This window comes from Lates calcarifer, linkage group LG24 (genome assembly GCF_001640805.2).
Source record: "Lates calcarifer isolate ASB-BC8 linkage group LG24, TLL_Latcal_v3, whole genome shotgun sequence".
NCBI classification, from domain to species: Eukaryota; Metazoa; Chordata; class Actinopteri; family Centropomidae; genus Lates; species Lates calcarifer.
Window position 1 is genome coordinate 14,434,696 of NC_066856.1, and position 15,649 is coordinate 14,450,344.

Genomic DNA, 15,649 nt, shown 5'->3' on the forward strand with positions numbered 1-15,649 from the left:
CTAAAATGTTATGGCAGCAATCTTAAGTGTGAACCCATTAAAAGAGATTAACGATGAAAGGAACTAATAAAAGACATTAAGCAGGGTGACAACACTACACACTGTCTCATGGATTATGTCACTAGCCACTACATCATTTGCCAACTTGAACACTATGGACCACAGCAAATAACTGAAAAGCAAGACAATGACACTAATCATCAGAAAATGTATTTAACTATATTTTTACTAAGAGAAGTTTGACCTTATTTTGGGAAACACACTTATTCACTTTCTTGCTGAGAGTGTTTATTAGTGAGCTTTAGAGGTGCTGGTAAGTGGAGTTTGTTGCCCCCGGACAGAGCAAAGCTACCTGTTTCCCATGGTTTACGCCTTTATGCTAAGCTAAGCTAACAGCGGCCAGCTGTAGCTTCATGTTTAATGTTGAGAGTGGTATCCATCTTCTTCATCTAACTCTGGACAGGAAGGCAAATAAACATATTTCAGTCACTTTATTCACTTATATAGTTGATGGTATTAGTTTGCCTCCTATAATTTTATCATATTTTGATATTTGGTTTATAAATGTAGTGAAACCAAAAGTGGTTCAATGTCCACTGGACAAGTTAATCACATGACAATATATTAAATATATTTATATCATATAATCCATGTCTTAGTACCCTGTCAAACACACAAAGGTACAGTAACCTACAGGATTAGTGCATATGACTGAACAACAAAGAATAGCATACAACCTCTCTGTGGCTTTTATCACAAACATCCTGGGCTTTATGCTGATCTGACCATAAGCCCCAATTACCAAACAGCTGCTATGCACAGTTTTCTATAGAGGAATCTTTTCCCTGAAACTCTCCAGTTCAGTAGAAAAACTCAGGTACATATCTTCCCAGGAACTGTGATAAAACATTCATCTAATGACTTCATCCCAGGGTATTTGAGGAGTATGATATACCATTTATATCTATTTTAGTGAGCAGATAGATAAATAGTTAGTGGTGGAGTTGTCTTAGACGACATTACATTGGAAGTTGTTTCTAATATCTTGTTTCCCCCAACTTTTCTCTAAACAAATGTAATGAATCTTGTTCATGTTGGTGGTATGTCTCTGACTTCAGCTGTCCAGGAAATTCCAACTGTATGGAGGCCTCAAGGGATCTATTGGGACTATTTTAAGTCTGGTTTTGTTTTGTTTCCTATATGGCTATATGAACATTTAAGTTAAGAGTTGTAGACATGAACAAATTCACTGGGCTCACACAGGACTGTCTAACATGCTGAGACAAACTATTAATTACCTCAAGGATAGGTTTAAGTAACACGGGAAATTAAAGGTTTCCTATGAATCTAGCACTCTCTAGTGGTTTAATGCAATACTACAATATCTGAGGTAACAACATTTATGAATGATAAGAGGTAACATAGAAAAGGTTAATGTTTTTGTCTGACTTGTGCTTGTCTCAGTTTGTGAAAATGAAAATAAACGGTTGTCTTCAGCACTCTTATTCCAATCAAGATCCGTTTTTGTCCTTCACTATCACAATAATAGAAAATTTTGTATAGATTGCTCCTTCAAGAAACCAGACATCAGTGAAATTTGTATTTTTAAGGTAATCTTTTTCCAACAGTCAGCTCCTATTGTATCTGTTATTATGATGTTTTCAGACCACGTAGCACTAAACCTAGTCATGTCAGGCTCATGGCACATGTTCAACCATTCTGTTATCATCTTTGAAAGTGACGCGACAGCTGGACAAAAAGACAGATGTGGCTTGTTTTAACCTGTGAGTCAACAGTTCCACATCTTTCTTTTGAAGCCTCTGCAGTGGTAAGCCTCCCTTTACAGCAATGACTGGGATACCAACTGTTGTCTGCAGTCAGTATCTATTATTACTCATCCTATCAACATTTTTCCTTCATTGTTTTGGTTTTAGTGCATGAAGTTCCATTCATTTTTCTTATAGCTGTCACTTTTATTAGCTGGGTCATTGTCTCTGAAGTTAAAATCTCAGACACAAGAATATTTTTACAGCAATAAATACCATACAAACAACATAAACAGACTAAGACAACTGTCACGTGCTACTGTACAATAAACAGTGGCTATCTAAGTATTACTGTTACTGTTTAGTAATTTTTTTTCAGATTCAGATTAATGATAGAAATATAATCGACAAAAATGATGATGTTATGTAGTAGAACAATAATAACCTCTAGGAAGTATCAGATAAAAAAATAAAGTCTAGAAGTAGATAAAAAACCAAGAAGATACAAAAAACTATCCCTGACAAACCGTATCAACAAAATCGCCAATATATGAGTGATGCTGATTATTTGCATCTTATCGGCAAAGTTATTACACAAAAAATTTACAACACACAAAAAATATACCAATATGTTTTCCTCAATAATGGCACCGCCTGTTTTTCCCCCATCATTTAAGCCTTACCTTCCCTTAATTACACAATACCAAGGAGGATGTGTTCTTTCTGTCCTTAAAAGGGCATATCCAGGAATGTCAAGGGAGCGTTTGTGGACGTTACATTTACTCCACCGGGGGTGTCAAGCTACACCTTGTATTTTATTATTACTATTACTGAGACACTGGGGTGCGTTTTTGAATAAAGTGTGATAAATAGATTTTGTAATCTTAAATTCAGACCGAAACAATGCATAATGTTTTTAAAAATTAGCACTAATAGTTTCACATTTTATGACCTCCCCTCCTGTTTTCTTACATTGGTCTGTTCTGATGTTCTGTACGGAACCGAACATTATTATCAGGAAGTGAAGGGCGGTGGTTGAGAAGACGAGCAGCATCGGGTTAGCTGACATATCAGGTTGTAGTCGGGTAAGACTATTTTGATTTTTACTGTTCTGCTTACAATTGTTAGCCACGTTATAAATGCTCTGCTGCCAGTATAACTCATAGTTACTGCTAATGTTAAAGTATTCATGTGAATAACATGCTATCGCGTCATTTTGAATGCTTGATAGCAGTGAAAACACGGCTAACTGTTAGCTGCGCGGCTAATACATCGATAGCTAACGTAGTGATACCAAATTTCTGCAAACACACGGGTATGTTACAGATTTGTAAAGTTAGATTTCTCTTCACAAAGCAAACAACTAACTGTAAACTCGTCTATAGCGAGCTACCGTTCACAGATGTATGCATACTAATTATTTGAATGTAGCTCAAACTAGGCCGCGAACCATCAGAACTGTGTACGTACTTAATAATGGGCCGGTGTTTGTTGTTGTAGTAACATTATTTCTTAAAACAAATTAACATGAAGCTAAACTGGTTTTGTAAGAAGTTAATTGTTGGTTTGAACGGTACAATGTGCAACATTGTTTAAAGCATATGTTACAATCACGTCCGGATGTAACCATCATCTTCGTTACAAATTAATTATATTTATATATATATATTATATATAAAATTGTGTAACGTAATTGTTGTTGGTTAAATATTTTTGTTTTGGTCCGACCAAGGGTCCAAAATGGATATCCAAAATGTTTAGCACAGAACTAATAAAGCCTTTATAGTAACAAGCATCCCAGACATCCGGCCTGTCACCTTTTATTTGCGAAACAATTAGTCGATTACTAATTAGTCGACACCAAATTAATCACCAGTGGTCTTGATAATCTGCTGCTTGTTTTCTTGTCATTGTAATTTTTTGAATTTCGCATTATTAATTGAATAAAAGAAGTCATTCAGAGGTGTCTCCCTGAACTTTAGGATCTTGTGATGAGCAGTGTACATAATGTTACATTAAATGTGTAGTTATTAAAATAAACAACAGCTCAAATAATAGTGAAAACGGTGGTTAGTTGCACCTCTAATTCAGAACAGTAAAATTTGTATTTGTAATATGTAGTCATATCACCATATTGACAGCTTGTACTGAAGCCATTTCCCATCAGCACCATGTAGCTAAAACAGAGGTGTCTGTCAACATAAAGATGTGACTGTAGGACAGTTCAGGTCTACATTCAAGACATTGCCTGATAAGGGCATGTGTCCTCACATCAGTAATTTTCCTACCCTCTTTGAAGGCAGTGAGCTGATCAACCTAGAAAGATGAGGAACATTTCCATTTATAGCCCAGTGAGGGACACCACACTAGGGATTCACTGCCAGAGAATTAAATTACTCCACCACCCGAGTTGTGGGCACAGATGACGAAATCTTATTTTGAGTAACAGCATGATCCACTTTACCTTTGATCAGATTGTCTCCCTGTTTGTCATGGGTACTCAACTTCTGTCTCATTGGGCCAGGCTCATATTTTGTCTTCTTCCTCTGCACTGTCACATTTATGTCATATTATGTTAGTAAGTAAGTTATCTCTGATCAACATATTTTCATTATTGACACATTTGCTGAATATTTATTGATGAATTATCACTATATCTTAAAGCACAAATTGTTTTATTCAACTAACACTTTAAAACTATGGATATGTAAGTATTTTAATTTGTTGACAATTAATTTAGACCATTAATCATTATCAGTAAAAGCCTGATAGATTACATAGATTATGTGACTGTTGCTCAGCTGATAGCCAATTATTGTTTCAGCCCCTGTCAGAGATCTCAATAAGACAGTAATTTCTCTGTGATGGAAGCTCAAAATGATAATTAATGTGAATAATAAAACCATAAAATACCAATTTTTTGTATTTCATTGTCTAAGAAAGAACTGTCTGAACACTGAACATTAAAGCACTGCCAGTTTTCAGTCACCCACAGTCTTAAGACACATAAATGTTATTTACACTGCTATTAAGTCATGTTGGTCTTCTTAAAGGAGCAAGTTCCTGGCTGTCATAATCCCTGACTGTACTAGGACATGTAATCTGAGGTTTGTGTTTTTTTAAACTTCACAGGTATAAAAACAGTCAAAATGTCTAGCAAAAGGGCTAAGGGAAAGACCACAAAGAAGCGCCCTCAGCGCGCCACCTCCAATGTCTTCGCCATGTTCGACCAGTCCCAGATCCAGGAGTTCAAGGAGGCTTTCAACATGATCGACCAGAACCGCGACGGGTTTGTCGACAAAGAGGACCTTCATGACATGCTGGCCTCTCTGGGTGAGTCTCTAAGACAAGTAACTTACTACAGGATGAGCTGAAGTCTGATCACAAACATATCAGAATGAAACTGTAAGCAGTTCTGCACACCCGCAGTGTTTGCTGTTTAAAAACCAGTTCTCCAAGCAAACACAATTGAATTTTAATTAGCTGTTAATGTCACTGCCACTTATAAGCACCTCTGCAGCTGTTAATCCTCAGACTTAATTTTAAATGCACTGTACATGCTTACACAGGTAAAAACCCAACTGATGATTACCTGGAGGCCATGATGAATGAAGCTCCTGGACCCATTAACTTCACCATGTTCCTCACCATGTTTGGAGAGAAGCTCAATGGCACAGACCCCGAGGATGTGATCAGGAACGCATTTGCTTGCTTCGATGAGGAGGGGACAGGTAAATTCTGGCAGTTGTAATTTCTTTCCTGTTGATGGACAAAGAAGTCAAGATAAGAGGTTAAATCATTGCAAGCTAAAGAAAATTCTTCAGATGATTCTGAAGACTCTGATCTGATCTGACTGTTTCCCTCCTCAGGTTTCATCCAGGAAGATTACCTCAGAGAGCTGCTCACAACAATGGGTGACCGGTTTACAGACGAGGAGGTGGATGAGCTCTTCAGGGAGGCCCCCATTGACAAGAAAAACAACTTCAACTACGTGGAGTTCACACGCATCCTAAAGCACGGTGCCAAGGATAAGGACGATTAAAGAGCCACACCAGCATATTCCTCCTCACCCTCTTCGCCTCTTCCGTTGGCTAGATCACCGTGCTGCATGTCTCAACTCTCCAGTATAAAACCCATTTTAAACAAACCAAAGCAATAACTATCCACTCTGTTTATATTGAACTTCCAGTGTTGCCAAATTTTCACATCTCTAATGAGAAGAAAAAATCTAATGGGTTGTGAAATGTCTTTTTTTTCTGTCATGTAAAGATGTGAAGTGGCAGCACCTTGGAACCTTTAAGGGATAAGTCTTTGCAATTCATGTGATCGGGTTTAGCTGAATTTTTACATTTTATATTATAAACTTTTTAAATAAAGCCCTCTATCAAGTTGTATTTTGCTGACTGTTTTCCCTTCCATAAATGACAACTGAAATAACTGTTGTATTATTCTGTCTTTATTTTTCCTGGGACTAACTGACTTTTAAGCTTACACAGTTTTTCTCCTCTCCAGCTGCTTGTCATGTCTTGACAAGTCTGCTCTCCCTTCTCAACAAATTCATTAGGCATGTGCAGACTAGCTTTCACTGGATTCTTTCTGTAGAAGGGCAAGTTGACATGAGTACAACCTGCACTGAGGATGGGTGTGCATTGTTGTGGTACAGTTAAATTGAGGTCCTGAAAGGGAAGGGGAAACTGCCCAAATACTATGTCATTTGTGTCACACAGGGTGTGACCTTATGTAATAAAAATCCTTATCAGACATGGGAGGACACTGAGCATGACAAAGTTCATCCCATCTGATGACGGCATCAGGTTACAGTTGATTCAGCAGCAGTGCCTGAGCTCACAATTTACACTGCTGGATGCCAAAACAAGTTTTCTCTCACTGAGGACATGTCTAAACTTAAGAAGGCATTTAAAGCCCAGTGAGGTTGTGGACAGCCACTAGGTGCTCTTTCTGGAATCATCTAAATTACCTGACACTATAAATCCCCCTATTTGGCAGTATAATTATTGTGGGCCTCTACATATGGGTGCCCACAGGAGGAGTTAAATACATAAACACTTATATCTGCTGAGAAAATTACATATTTATGATGTGAAGAGTACAATACAACCACTGCAGCAAACAGCCCCTCTCTTCAAGGTGTTCATACACTTACTTTTTATTTCATGAGTTAAATAGTTTTGCCCTTTTTTCCTATCATTGTCCAGTTGTAGAAGTCAGACTCTTCTCACTTTCACTTGCTTGATTGACTGCAAGACATTTGCATCCAGAATTTGCTTATATGAAGTGGAATACATTACTCCCTCTATCTATGCAATATTTCCTGTGTCACTGGCTGCCACATAACCCCAATGCAGAATATTTACATCCACATGCAGAACAGTTAGCAAAGGGAGGGTTAATTAATGAAGTAAGTAACCACATTAACAATTTGAGAATTTTTAACCTGACATTTTAACATGTCAGGGCTTGTATTAACGTCATTTTACTTTAAAAAAAATCATCAAAATACTGTATGGGGACTTAAACTGTTGCCAGGATAGGTTTGAATAGTTATTGATTTTTGGTGGACAGTGACAAACAATACGTTTTATATTGGTAATGAAGAATTCCTTTAGGACTACAGATGATTAATAAAAGTTGACTAGATGTAAACACTCCCACCAGACATTTTAAAATAAGGAAAACCTTTGGTCATGTAGAGAATTATGCAGTTATTATATAGGTTATAGCGTCCTCTGGTGTGTTAATGGAAGTTTAAAACTACATGGTGCTGCCTTCAAGTGCAGTTGGAAAGATAGAAATTATTACGAATTGTTAGTTACGATGAATATATGCGGTAAAAGTATGTTTTACAGCCAAAGATGATGAGAATCAAGTAGTTCCCGACCTGTAATATATTTTATCCATATTCTTTGTCTCTCTCGGGGAAATATTACAGTCATGCGATCACTTTTACTTTTTCGCATATAATACCTTATTTATGTCACGAAACTTACGAAACTACTGAATAACAGACTTACGTGTTTCCTTGAACGCCTCACGATCCTCACGGAAACCACGTTAAGTCAGCATCTTCTCTGCCGGTGGTTCCGTGACCCTTTGCCGCTGCCGGACAGGTCCAGGTACGAACTTTGCCGGGTCCATGTCGTCATTTATTTATCACTCTTAGCTCTAGTGTCAGCCTTAAGAAACACTAATTAGCCGAATAAAGGCGCGACTCTTCTGGGCTAATCAGTAAGCTAGCAGCTAAGTGGCTAACGTTAGCTAACAGCAGTCCTCAAGGTTGGTTAGTTAACAGCGGCGTAAACGGAGGAGGAGGCTGGGTACTGTCTTTACTGGTAGTTCTGTTCTGTAATCAACCGACAACGTGTCTTCTAGCCAGGCTTTGTGAACCTTTTCTTGTTTTTAAGTCCTCTGTCTTTTCTGAATTAGTGGAGAGGTCCTGGACCGGGGTCACCATGGCTCTGAAGCTGATCCGCAGATTTCCGCTGCTCGGGCAGTTCGGGGTTCAGCGTTACCCTCCTGTTGGACCTGTCTGCCCCTTCACCAGGCCCCTGAGAACCAGTGCGGGTCAACCCTTATGTGTCGCGTGCCTGTGCACCTCTACCGGCCGGTGCATCACAAGACAGGGCTGCCGGAAGCTCCAGCCGGACTGTGGGACCAGGAGCCTGACCACCATCGTCAGGGAGCCGTTCTTTGTCGCCAGCAGCTCTGTGGGGCTCCACAGAGATTCGGTTCCCCGGTTCTGTCTGACCCAACTGCATCGACCCACAGCTGCAGAGGAGCAGGCTTTCCAGCGGCGGCTAGAGGGATGCTCCACATCCCGGCATGTCTTCAAACTCCTGCGCTCAGAGGAGATCCTGTCTGACACCATGGCAGCGGCAGCGCTTCACCGTGTGGCCAGCCTGGAGGAGGAGGGAAACGCTCTGAAGGACCCCGCAGTGCTGGAGAACGACACCATCAAAGCTTTGTGCTTCCAGCTGGAGCAGGACTCTAGACGGCTGACGGATGCTGGGCTGGTATCCGCTCTCCTGGCCTGCACGCGCCTCTTCCTGGATCCATGGAGCACTCTGATGGTGCGGCTGGTGTCTGAGAGCCAGGCGAGGTTGGACAGGGGGCAGATGAGCGTAGGGCAGTTGTGCACCTTAGGCCAGGCGATGCTGGCCATAGAGGGTCCTGGCGGTGTGTTACTGGAGCAGGTGATGGAGGACATCCAGAAGACGGAGCCTGCACAGTGGAGCCTGTCAGATCTTGTTGCTGTCTATAAGCTTCTGCAAGGTGATGTGGGTAAAGATGGAAAGTACATAGACCTGCTGAACTCCATGCACACTCACGCCATGACAGTCACCTCCTACATGGATCCTTATGCTGTTACTGTGCTGCTACACACTCTTGTGACCCTGAACCAGACCCAGGCCATGCCTCTAATTATCAGTCTGTGTAAGCAGGCCTGTGCGGCACGTACCTCACTTCACAGATGAGGAGCTCACCCTTGTGATTGGGGCGCTGATCCACTTTCGGCCACAGCGATCATTACTTTGTGCAGGCGATGGAGAAGTACGTCCCCACGATGGTGTTCACCTCCCACCCGGAGACTGTTACCAAGGTGATGCAGTTCTTCAGCCGGAGGAACATCCTGTCCCCAACTGTGCTGGACGCCGTCGCTGAGAGCTTCGTGTACCGAGCGGATGACTACAGCACCAGCCAGGTGGCCAGGCAGATCATGGCTTTCGGGAAGCTGGGATACCTCCCTCCTAACGCGGGCGACCTATTCAGGAAGGTCGAAAACATCCTGCACACGCGCTTCTCACACTTCCAGCCTCGAACGCTGCTCAACCTGCTCCACTCCTGCACCCTGGTCGAGAGGTTCCCTGTTAACTTTGTCTCCAAAGTCTTCAGTAACTTCTTCCTGCAGCAGCTGCAAGGTAAAACATCCTGTCAGACACCTGCAGCATGAAAGAATGTGCCCTGAACCAACCATTAAAGATAAACTCATTGTCTCTTATTCACATTGTTGCTTGTGTTTTTGTGTTTATTCCTGTGCTGCTGACAAAGGCACGGGAATGGATCGGTTCATCCTGGCACAGCTGACTCAGCTCTACATGACTATGAAGCTGGAGTGTCCTTCCTATCAGGTAAAGTGTTTAAAACTATGTCAGGGGTTAAATATGTCAGAAAGGAGAATGACAAAGGATGGACAGTCAGAAACCTGAATACACACCCTGTAGCTTAACATACCATCAGTATGTCAGGATCAGCGTGTTCCAGTTATGTGTGATAAAACCTGCACCTCTTACCTTAGAGTATTTCTAACCAACAGCAAACACACGTCAGCTTGTTGGGTTTATCTCGAGCCTGTATTCAACTTTTTCCCCGCTCACAGGAAGCCTGTTGTCTTTAAGGTTTGAGCATATAAGCCGCAAAATGCGGCAACACTATACATTCTGTTTCCTAAGTAAAACTCTTGTCTCTTGTCACATTTATTATATATCTGAGATAAAAGCTGGATAATTCACTTTCATTATGAAGGACTCTTTTTCTGACATGAAGAGAAATGAGAAAAATATACTTACAAGAAAACAAGCAAATTTCCCCTTTTTGGTTGTAAGGTAAACTCTGATTTCCCTCCCTCTTTTGTTTTTTTAATCAGGGTCCCAGGCTCCTTTCAAAGTACCATGTCAAATCTTTCCTCATGCCCGGACGCTCTCTGGAGACGCCGGTGGATGTGCATCTGTACAACTCTGTGAAAACCGGACTGATCGATTTGCTCGGGGCTCGTTCGTACTTTGGATCCAAAGTTCTGACGCCATACTGCTACACACTCGGTAACAGGCACACAACAGCTGTTTATCTCCCTTAATGTTTTCTGTAGTAAAGGGCTTAACACTTACTATGCTTTCATAGATGTGGAGATCAAACTTGATCAGGAGGGATATGTGCTGCCTGTCAGTCAGACTGATGAAGTACACAAAAGGTGAATGGTTTTATGTTTTGTAAAAGGTGGCTACACTCTAGATTTTTGATGTAGTAGACATGAAAGCTCATCTTTGTGACTGCAGGATCGCTCTTTGTATCGACGGACAAAAGAGGTTCACTACAAACACGAGGCAGCTGCTTGGAAAAGAGGCCATCAAGCAGCGACACCTGAGGCTCCTGGGATATGAAGTTGTCCAGGTTTGATCCTCATATTCATTTCTATGATCCAGAGTTATTGGTTTGTGTTTTCTGCGAGGTGTCATGTGCCCAAATGTTAGATCTGAGGCACAGAAAATACTTTTCTATGGAATGACTGGATTAGTGTGTTTTTATTTTCTTTTTTTTTCTAGATTCCTTACTATGAATTTGAAAACCTGCAAACCATGACCAGCGTGGTGGAGTACCTGCACCAAAAAATCTTCCCTCACACCTACAGGCTGAGCTGGTGATGATAAAATCAAGTCTGCTGTGGATGCAACATCAGGGCTTTTCACTTTTATTTTCTTACTTAAAGAAATGTGTATTTATTTTTGTTAATAACTGCCAAATGAATGTGTTTAATTTAATGATCATGCTTCCACATATTTAACTTCACAATAAAGTGACTTTTGTATAAATAATGACTTCAGCGTATCACACCACGTGAAGTATTGGTTGAAAAATATAATTTATTTTGATCGTAGCAACAAAATGCTGCAGAAACTGTACAAAGTTGAGAATCCCAATTCTAACAATCACCTCAGATACATATGAAATAATCTCACTGATATATAAGAATCAAAAGTTTTAATTAGAAACCTGATTTGACGTTATAGTTTCCATCATTCGCCGGACAGAAGATGCTTTGGTTTTCAATGCTGGCGTCTAAGGCCGGGAGTGTCAGTTGGATAAATACAAAAAAGCTATGATACATGTAAAACTAGTATGAGTGTTCTGATTGCTTCTTTATGTAGCAGGAATCTGAGGAAGGCCAAATTCGTCCACCAGTACACCATCCTGAGACACAAAAAAGAATAAAACCCATTAATCAAATCAAGCGGCCATAAACTAACAATGAAATTCATAAGAAACCGTAAAATCAAAAAACTCTGAAGTACCCTGTTGGTCGACTTGTCACCGGGCAGACCCTCTGGAATGGAAGGAGCTGTCGCAGCATCGTCCAGGTAGGAGCTGTCGTCGTCCATCAGGAGTTCGTCTCCCAAAGCATCCAGCTCTGTGGACACAACCATTCAACAATTATTGGTCTTTAATATATACAACAATCTGCATTCATATCTTCAATTATATCTGCAAATCTATTAGTCAAAATAGACTAGCTGTATTGCAACTTTAGTAGAGGACAACAGCATCAATCGTCTCCATAATAACCACACAGTGTTGAATATTCATTGAGATGGGTTAACAGCACCACAGTGTTTTCCTGACCTGCTTCCAAGTCGTCCTCATCGATGTCAGGCGTGCCGTAGCTTCTGCCCAGCGCCTCCTGGATGTCATTGGCATCCTCCATCATGTCCTCCAGCTGATCTTGAATATCCTAAATATTAAAGGGAGTAAAGACTTAAAATGTATCTTTCATTGAGCCAAACAAATTAAGGTGCAACACACTGTCCTAAGCTCACAACTCAAACATTTTATTATCTATTACAGTAAATAATAAAACTATATTTGGTTGTGAGCTTTAGACATTGTGTGGTACTTTTTGGAAACATCCATTATCATTGATGTTCACAATAATTTACTGTGAAACTGTCATCAGCTGATTAGAAAAGAGACAACACAACAAATACATTCTATTGCTGCTAACCTACGGTCAAAAAACAAATACCTCAATCTGATCAATTTTCACATGCTTGTATGCCTTCTTCATGTCTTTGAGGCCGCCTTTCATGGCATCAACCTAAAGAGATAAACAAATGTTAGCCGAAAGCCACTTTTTTCCCATGTTCTGAATGTAAAAAATTCTTGTATCTTACAGTGGTTTTAGTGTCTTTAAGGGTCTGGATTGTGTAGTTTGCTTGTTCCATGTTAAACGACTGCTGCATGAGGTTATCTCTCTGTCCCTCATACCTGGAGGACACAAAAATAACATTTAGTCAGGCTTTTAGGATCGCTGAATATGGAAATATAACTGGATTTGTTTGGTAATAAAACTACTGAACAATAGCATCACTGAGGTTTGTGAGTAGAAGTACTTACATTCTCTTCTGCTTCAGTACTCTCATAGCCTTTTGTTTAACCATGTTCTAGTAGAAGAAAAATGAGAATATTTAACAAGTGATATAAACAGATGATCAACAATAAACAGGAACTGAATACAGGCACATGATGAGGAGGGTAGGGTTTTGAATGTCAGTACTTTTTTATACCAACAATACAATTTTACTTATCTTTTTTTTTGGCAATTTTAGACTTTTTGGGGTATTTACCATGTGAGAAGTCTGACTTCTTTTGTTAAACGATAAAGAGCTTTTTAGGAGAAAAAAGTTCATCTTTCTTGTAGTAACATACTAGAAAAGTGTCATTTCTGTCTTTCTTAGCATGTGTGTCGTTAAAAACAAAAGACAACAGTTTGTGAACACTCACTCTAAACTTATATCTGAGCTGACTGGACTTTTGGTCCTGGGTGCTAGCAGATGATTTCAAGAAAAGAGCCTGTTCTCATTGTTGTTTTACAGCAGCATAAGGCATGAAATCTCACCTTCGAAGGCCCATCTCTCATCTTTTTCATCTGATCCTTGTACTTGACAAGTTCAGCATCTAGTCTGGCGATCTTCTTGTCAATGGACTCTGCCCGAGAATCAACCTTAAAGCAGAAAACAGAGAACAGGATGTCAGCTTTTGTGAGACTATGGGTTATTACCAATAGGCTCACTTTATAGGCATCTTACAACATAAATACAGCCCAGGATGACTTCTCTAATTTTGTAGACTGTTCCTTTACACACAGTAGCTTCTTTGAGTCTTATTGATGCCCATTAAACACTATGTATCGCCAGTTTCTTCCTCTCAAGTCAACTCCAGTCAGCTAACAATAGCTCTAGCCTGACAAATAACCTGTCTAACTGGTTGATGTCGCCCGTTTCACTGAGAGGATAACATGGTTTCTGCTGTCTGACAGTCTTATGGTTCAAATTCCTGTTCAAAATTACATAACACTGATTCACAACCTGAACAGAAGCAGATTGTTGTGTTTAAATGCCCTGATTGTCGACTGATATAATCAATACACCGTGTTAAGTAGAAACGCCTGCTTGGATAATAATGTCTACTACTAATAATATAGCTCATTATTAATTTATGATGTATTAAACTCAGTTATTATGACAAAATGCCGGTTAAATATGGCAACTGCTCATAAAGCTGTTACTGTTTATAAAGTCGGCTAACAGTTAGCTGAGCCAGCCGAGAGGGGATCCATCTTTGTGTACTTTCTTAAAGACAACATTTAAAAAAAACTTATTTTAACGTTCTACTTACGTTTCCTATGCAGTCCGTAAGGTTCGCTGGTGGAGCCTTGGGTTTTCCTCTGCCAAATATACGGTTCATTTTGGCGAAATGAAGGCTTAAAACGTGGAAGAAAGCTGCGTTACCTCGCTGTCACCGTCCAGCTCCAGCTGAGGGAAAAACACCCGGAAGAGACTTTCACGTGACGTCAGAGGGGTCACATGATCATGACTCGCTCAGCCGCGCCCTGCACAGCGCCCTGTTTACTGTGTTTATTTATAATTAATGAGGCTTTTTAAGTGTGTTCATTTGCTTCATGTTCAAATATTTGTTTGTGTTTGTATTTCCGCTAAATCCCTCATCTAACATGCTTGTTTTAAAGAACTTTACATTAAAAAATAATAGTTGGCTTTTTGTTATTAACTTACTGTATTGTTGTTTGGCTTGGTTGCTTTGGACTAGTAAATAAAAACAGGATAAAATGCTGCTTTAGGCGACCAGGAGGGTGGCCGGGATGCAGTAAACAACATTAACAGACAAAATTAAAGCTGTAATATGGTTCTAATATAATTAAGGAGGCTTTGATTCAGGCTGTTAAATGTCATTTATTCATTATTTAGCTTAAATCTTGCAATTTTCTAAACTGCTAAACCTGGAGCAGGAATATTGTACATAGACAGAGGCAAGAATTATTCATTAACAGGGTCCCAGCAGCTCATTTTTGCTCTTGGGACACAATTCAGGATAATATGAGGTGGAGAGAAGCAGCACATTTGTGAGGCCATGCCCCACTAGTGTTTCTTGTTATATATACTCTCTGTCAATCATGTAAGTACTAATATAGAGGGCTGTAAGTGAAGCCTCTGCAAATGCCAAGATATGTTCATGAACCTGTCAGTCACTGTGGGATTTATTTATTTTTAACCAGACCACATGTATTATAGTAATGTCATTGTCTGTCCTCTGGAGGGAGCTGCTGGCACACAGTGAAACAATACATCTCAACCTGTACAAGACCTCCCACCAAAACTCATCTCTGTGCCAAAAATGATCCACTCTCCTATCAAACTGTGTTTCAAATAAGCCACAGCGAGGTGCAGAGTTGTCTTTTAAAATGAGATATCCAAAGGTAATGATGCAGAGTAACAGCAGAGAGGTATTTGTGAGTAAAACTGCTGCACACAGAGAGAGAGTTCACAAATTCAAACTGACAACAAGATGAGCTTGTCATTGTAGATTTGTTAAACTGGCTTTAATATCAAGCACTTTACAGACAGGATGTTTTGATCAATACATCTGCTCGCCTGACAGCAGACAAAGCCAATATACAGCAATAGGTTTAACTGATAAGCACATAGACTGATAATGATAAAAATAATAATGATGTCTTTATCACAGTGAAGTTTCTTAGAATAATGCCTTTTATTTTTTTGTCAAGTAAGGGAACCTCT

The 15,649-nt window shown here is 40.0% G+C and overlaps 3 protein-coding genes across 3 annotated transcripts; 2 read left to right on the plus strand and 1 right to left on the minus strand.

Annotated features, from left to right (window-relative positions):
• Positions 1-2,708: 2,708 nt before the first annotated feature.
• myl12.1 (myosin, light chain 12, genome duplicate 1) lies at positions 2,709-6,203 on the plus strand. The gene is made up of 4 exons (XM_018693662.2): positions 2,709-2,851; positions 4,899-5,099; positions 5,336-5,497; positions 5,636-6,203. The coding sequence occupies exons 2-4, from the start codon at positions 4,916-4,918 to the stop codon at positions 5,806-5,808; spliced, it is 519 nt and encodes a 172-aa protein (XP_018549178.1). The 5' UTR covers positions 2,709-2,851; positions 4,899-4,915; the 3' UTR covers positions 5,809-6,203.
• Positions 6,204-7,836: 1,633 nt separating this feature from the next.
• fastkd3 (FAST kinase domains 3) lies at positions 7,837-11,495 on the plus strand. The gene is given in 8 exon segments (XM_051066913.1): positions 7,837-9,229; positions 9,231-9,293; positions 9,295-9,703; positions 9,834-9,913; positions 10,429-10,603; positions 10,683-10,752; positions 10,838-10,952; positions 11,105-11,495. Coding segments are annotated over 8 exon segments (2,004 nt in total). The 5' UTR covers positions 7,837-8,236; the 3' UTR covers positions 11,204-11,495.
• chmp5b (charged multivesicular body protein 5b) lies at positions 11,403-14,400 on the minus strand. The gene is made up of 8 exons (XM_018693661.2): positions 14,232-14,400; positions 13,453-13,557; positions 12,951-12,997; positions 12,728-12,821; positions 12,580-12,651; positions 12,180-12,288; positions 11,852-11,967; positions 11,403-11,750 (listed from the first exon to the last, which is right to left on the minus strand). The coding sequence occupies exons 1-8, from the start codon at positions 14,298-14,300 to the stop codon at positions 11,700-11,702; spliced, it is 663 nt and encodes a 220-aa protein (XP_018549177.1). The 5' UTR covers positions 14,301-14,400; the 3' UTR covers positions 11,403-11,699.
• Positions 14,401-15,649: the final 1,249 nt, after the last annotated feature.